This window comes from Bactrocera latifrons, unplaced genomic scaffold, assembly GCF_001853355.1.
Source record: "Bactrocera latifrons isolate USDA-ARS-PBARC rearing strain unplaced genomic scaffold, ASM185335v1 scaffold_1, whole genome shotgun sequence".
NCBI lineage: Eukaryota > Metazoa > Arthropoda > Insecta > Diptera > Tephritidae > Bactrocera > Bactrocera latifrons.
The window spans coordinates 1,845,515-1,851,698 of NW_017534407.1; the positions used below are offsets into that span (position 1 = coordinate 1,845,515).

The window sequence follows — 6,184 nt, forward strand, 5'->3', positions numbered from 1 at the left end:
TACATATACTCTCTTGAACACAATTTCATATAAACAAATCCTACGAGTTGCGTGGGCTTCACCTGCAAGGGGAAGCTACATACATATGCAAGAAGACGCGACGAAAATGTTGTATGCACTTGTTGTAAATTAAAGAACAGAACATTTTTATCGTCTGCTAATAAAATTAATGGATTTATTCAATTCAAATTCACTGCTATGTTGCTGACAAGGCGCTGAATACCAACAGCCAGCCGACTGCCCCAAACATGCTGCCACAATGCCGGTGTTGGCAATGCATTGCCGGCCTGGTGGTTCTATGCGAACAACTTGACATTAAACTGACAGTTTACACGCTCCAGAGAACAAGTAGATGCAGCAGGAGCAGCGCAGCAAACGTTTAAGCTGTGGAAGATGTTGCAGTGGAACGTAAAAATAAACCGCAACCAAATAAGAGATTGCGCTTAAGTACACGTGTGCGTGTATGTAAATACACTCGCTTGCTTGACTAAAATATGTTAAACAACTGTTATGCAGCAGATAAAAAATTGGCGAAAACGCATCTACTTATGTAAAAGCGCGTGTTGCGGCAAGTGAAAAATCGAAGCGACGTTGTAATTAGTCTAACCGCTTGGGTGGGCCTGCTGCGGCATGCTAATCTGTCTTGCTTTACATGATAAAACGATAATTGTGCTGATATGCTAAAGTGTAGCTATGCAGGTTTCCTAAATGAATGCCAATTTAACGGAAAATCTTCACACTGTGGTGTGTTATAAATAACATGTAAGCTGCCAGGCTTTAAATCTCGACAAAGGGTAAATATTGTTTGTGCTATAAATATTTTTTGACATTTTTTTCATAATTACCTCAACTAGCTGAATGTTAACCAGTTCTTTCTCTGAATTGAAATTTTTTAACATAAACAATTTATGACATTTCACTTGTTCTTTGCCTTAACACACTGGCCCATAATAATTGCAAGCAAATTAGACCTTCCGGCCTATTATTGACAACATTTCACAAATAAATTTCAAACATTGCACTAATTAATCAACATGCTATGACAATGACATGGCAAATCTTCAATGCTATCGGCAGGCGCTTAACGTTTTTGATAAATGTGTATGCTGAACGTACTCGTAATGTTTCCATGCAAAAGTGGAAAAAACAAAAAAAAATTAAAAATAGGAAAAACATTAACTTCAGCTGCACAGAAGCTGTAATACCCTTCACAGGTGCCGTTTCCACGACAGTCGGGTCTACGTAACCGGAACAGAAACGGTTTTTTTTTACCAGTCACGGTCTGCCCACTTAGGAGAATTTTGTCCCTACAACAACAACAACAACAACTCTTCATACGTGCATTTTAATAAATATTAAAGGGTATGGAAGGATCTTCAGTTTTTTGTTAATCTAATTGTATGGGAGCTTTATGTTATAGTAGGCCTAAAGATAGAAGTAGATCCAAACAATATTTTCGGAGGTCATAGGCCCTATTCAGGGTATACAAATTGTATAATATAAAAATTTAGGTTAACTTTTCACTAAGCCGCGCAAGATGCCGCTTTCTGGGCTATAAAATCGCGTTGCCATTTCTACCGTTCGGTGGTGGTAAGGCAGCCGTTACATGATGCTCATGCTAGTTGCTTTGTAACGTGTTCGTTTTGCTACACTTTCTTGCTTGTTTTTGTTTTGATTGCAACACTTCCCACAGGCATTTTGCAGTCGGCTGGTTTACATTCCCCATGACCAGCAGAAAACTCTTGTTTACTAAGAGATATAAAAATTCTTGTAGTTAGTGTAGCGAACAAAATGCAGAAATTAATTGTTTTTTGTTTTGTAAAAACCCAGTATATGTAGGTATTTAGGCAACCAGCAGTTATAGTGTGCTGTGGAATGGTCGGGTTGAGTGATCTCCCACACATTTTATATTGGTCATGCAACTAACGGAGTGCATTCTAGTATTTATTAGCGCATACAGGTACAGTGGGTCGTTTTATTAACCAAAGAGTGTTGCACTTAAGATATTTATATTTTAAATGTAATGCCACTAAATTTTTAATTCGCTATTATTTAATTTAATAATTTTAAAAAGTAAAATTAATGAAATATTATTTTTGTATATTAATTTTAAATATGGTATAACTTATTTTACTTTTTTATAGTGACTAAGACTTTGAAAATTTATATATAATCAGTATTTCGTGCCACCCTGTGTTGTATATTTTTTATTTGTATGCCATTAGAGCGTGAATTCAACACAATTAAATTAAATTATTTTTTATATTTTTAAATATTGATTAGTTTAGTTTGAAACTTGTTATCCAATTTGAAATTCATGCTTTTGTTGATATTTGTTTGTGCTAACGAAAATACCAATTGCAATTGTAAACTGGTTTTATTTTATACTAACTCTAAAAATTAATTATTGCAGATAGACGCTTAGGTCCATTAGTTAAAGTTATTAACTAGACTTGATTTCATATTGATATCTCAAAATYATTATTATTTTTAAATAAATTACCTCAAATCATAATTTTTTGCAAGTATGGTCAAATTTTTGACCACTGTGCAACATGCATAAGGTGTCTGTGCTAGCTTACACCGCATGTATGAGCACCAACTACTAACCACGGCTACGACCGTTTTAGCCGGAAGGTGCCATTGGACATTTGTCCACACAATGAAACAAACCACAACTTAAAAAGAGAAAATGCTGCATTTTAGCTTTTTATAATTATTGCACATTGGTTGAACTAGCGTTCCTTTTCTTTTGGGAACAACATGCTGGTTGCATTAACTCGTAAAATATTCACAAACCCAAATGTGGGTTTCACCTTCAGGGGCTGATAATACAAATTAGACAAGTGGCTATGGTTATACGTGTATACAAATTATAACTATTTATTTTGGCAATCGGCATTAAAGTACAGTTAGAATAATTTTAGCCAATTGCTTTCGAATGACATGATTTGGCATTTTAAAATAAAGCAAAAATAAATTTAAATATTAACTGCACACCAAAATTTTTAACAAGTATATGAAAATTGCTAATAAATTCAAATTTGCTGTACTTAATTTTTTTCTAATAATTTGGTACAAAATATTGTTCAATTATTTTTATAATCGCTCAGATCGATGTCTTCATCGGAGCTATCACAAAGTTCGTTTTCTTCAAGGTTTTTTTTTATTGAGTCTGCTGGTTGCATTTGATCTTGGAAATGTACAATATGATGGTCACTTCTTCTTTTATATTTTTTACTTCGCAAGATATGGAAAATGTCACACTTTTAAAATGCGTTTTCATATGAATGATCATTGGAAAATTATAAAAAATGAAATATTTTTTTTTTTTAATATTGAAGTTGTTGATGACTAGCAGAACTTACCTCGTCTTTTTCTTCAGCTTTCTTTTTTGCAGACGGCGAAACTACAGCTGCTTTAGCTTCTTCTTCTGACACTAGCCGATTAAATTTACGAGTAGCCTCTTTGACGCTCACATTGCTGCCGGGTGGATCAATATCAGAATCGATGGTGTCCTTACTGGACTTGCTGCTAAGTGAAGTTGCCGAGCCATCAGATGAAAACGAGAATCGTGGTATATTTTCCTTATTTTCTTTGTGGCTTTCTTTCGAAATAGCTTTCAAACGCTTTTCAACTTCCAATTCATGATTTTCTTCAGGATTTTTCTTTGTGAGTGCTTCCGTTTCAGACTCTGCCAAAGCAGTTTGCGCTGTCTTACTCGTTTCAATAGTAGCCACTTCAACGATTTGATCTAAACAACCACAATTATTATCGGCTGCCGCAACTTCAGGTGGTGGCACATATGGTGGAGGTTGTCGCATAGGCGATAAAATAGCACTTTCCGATATAACTGACATACCTCCTGGACTACTGGGCACTGTTTCGGCTCCTGCTGCAGCAACTGCACGCTGAACGACATCATTGCTGGGCAGTTCGTGAATGTACTTCTTACGTAATATTAAATACTTTTGATTATTTTCATTTCTTATTGTTGACAAAATATTGACGTAAACTTTAAACAATTTGCGCGCTTCATCTGCAACGGAAGAAGAGAAGAGACGAAATATGTGACATTAGCGTCTTTCTGATGAACAAACGGTCAGAATGCGAGCAACAAGTGAGATTGATGCTGGTATGGGTTAAAAGTGATTTTTGGTATTGTTTGCAAACACCAGCGGAAGCTGGTGATTGTGAACATTCGTTAATGACTCACTTTGGGTTTCGGGTTTGGTGAGAAAGTGCTTAAAATGCTTAACCAACGCATGATTTGTCACCTTGGAGTCATTACTGAGCATGTAGTTTCTTATTTCGGCAATCGATAACTCATTTGGTGCTGTAGCCATTATTTATAACTTTTTATTTATACATACACTTAACCAGCACAAATTTATACACAATTTTGTAGAGTAAATATACACAAAATACAATTATTTCTAAATATTTTTCACGCAATCAAACAATCACGCAAAACAAAGCAAAGAAAAACAAAACTGAACAACTGACAGCGCAAACGTCAAACACACTCAAAACAGAGAGCGCAAATCAGCGTGGAATGAAAGAATAAGCGAAAAACAAACAAGCAACACAGCGGAAAGTTTCAATTTTCGCCTTCAACGAACGAAAATGACATTTGGCTGCTCGCAAGCAAGCGAGATATGCGCACACCAGCGAGTGGATTGTGTTTTTGCAAGTAAAATTAAGAAATTTTAAATAAATTGATTTAAGTATGAAAGTGAAAAAATTATATATTTGATTTCTTCATTTGTTATGAATGTATTTTATAAAAATTAAAATGAGAATTTAATAAAAATAAGTATAATTTTTTTTTTGATTTTCTGCTTGTGTACAGTCTGTCTCTTATACACATCTAGATGTGTATAAGAGACAGTATATATATATATATACCAAATATATTTTGGATTTATCGATAAATATTATATGTTATCTTTGATCTTCATGTCAGTATTTCAGTGGGTTATAGTAGGCTTTGAAATATGTTTAGAGTTTATTTATTTTATATTGGCCTTTCTCATTATCTTATATGTATGTATTGTCTCAATCTTTTTGGGTACGAAGGAGTCAATGCTGGATTTACCCCAAAATCTTGACAGCATCGTCATATTCGAATATGATGGTGACTTACATATTGGTCAGACCAACCATCGCTGGATTTGCTAGTTTGGCTCACTGAGACCATTTTATGTTCTCGAAACTTAAAAATCTGTTTTGGAGAAAGCACAATGAGTCCATTGATCTATTATATAAAAACCGTCAGACAAAAAAGCTAGCAAAGCGCAGTATAAATCAAGGTCAATTTTGATCAAATGGCATTTATCAGAATCACATCCGATTTCTTATCAGACACGAGCAATTTTTCTTATAGGATCTCATAAGTTACATATGGATGAGCTAAACACTCTATGAAATATTTTCCAAATTTGTTGTTGTTGTTGGTAAGGATATAATGGATTGTCGTCGAAGTCATCTAACGGAAAGCCCAGGAAACGTGTCGTTTCGACGAGGTCGGTCCAAAGGGAGAGGGGTGTTAGATGAGTGGGGTTAGTAGGGTATGCAAAGAGGTGCTCAGAGTCATGCGGAGACTCATTGCATGCGGGAAGGAGTTTAACCTGCTACAGTATCCAGAACAAAGCTGCGCAAGGGTCACTATCGTTACTCGTGGCAGCTCGAGCTCTTCGTCTGCAGTGGGTAGTGGTTTGACTGCTAATACGCCATTCACTGAGAGGAAGTTAGTGAAGGTGTTGATAGCTCCACTGTGAATGGCGGTCAGTGCTTGTCGGAAGTTAGTTGCGTCCGAAGTTTGGCCGACTTATTATCTGATTCCAATTCCCACGACAGCCGGTTCTACGTACAGGAATTGACCGGGACTTCATTCGGCCAAGGGCTGTTATTTCCGCGATCTAACCCCGTTTGGATCGGTGAATTTTCCGAATTGGTGAATACATTCGGTTAATTCAAGTATTTATTTTAAAGTATGGTTATATGTACATACTTATATAGAGAAATGTTATGTCTAAAAAATTAGTATGTTTTAATCCCAGCAATAATATATTTGCTCTAATATAAAAGCTCTTGAAGTTGTTGCTCTCTGACCAAATTAAATTAGCAATGTTGATTTGACAATCATTACTGGGGCACGTGCGTCCTAACAAGCACTACATAT

At 35.5% G+C, this 6,184-nt stretch overlaps 1 protein-coding gene across 1 annotated transcript; it reads right to left on the reverse strand.

Moving 5' to 3' along the window:
* Positions 1–3,052: 3,052 nt before the first annotated feature.
* On the reverse strand, positions 3,053–4,420 carry LOC108965134 (ankyrin repeat domain-containing protein SOWAHB-like). The gene is made up of 3 exons (XM_018927355.1): positions 4,217–4,420; positions 3,369–4,039; positions 3,053–3,266 (listed from the first exon to the last, which is right to left on the reverse strand). Exons 1-3 carry the CDS (start codon positions 4,344–4,346, stop codon positions 3,090–3,092), a joined length of 978 nt encoding a protein of 325 aa, XP_018782900.1. The 5' UTR covers positions 4,347–4,420; the 3' UTR covers positions 3,053–3,089.
* Between the last annotated feature and the right edge of the window lie 1,764 nt (positions 4,421–6,184).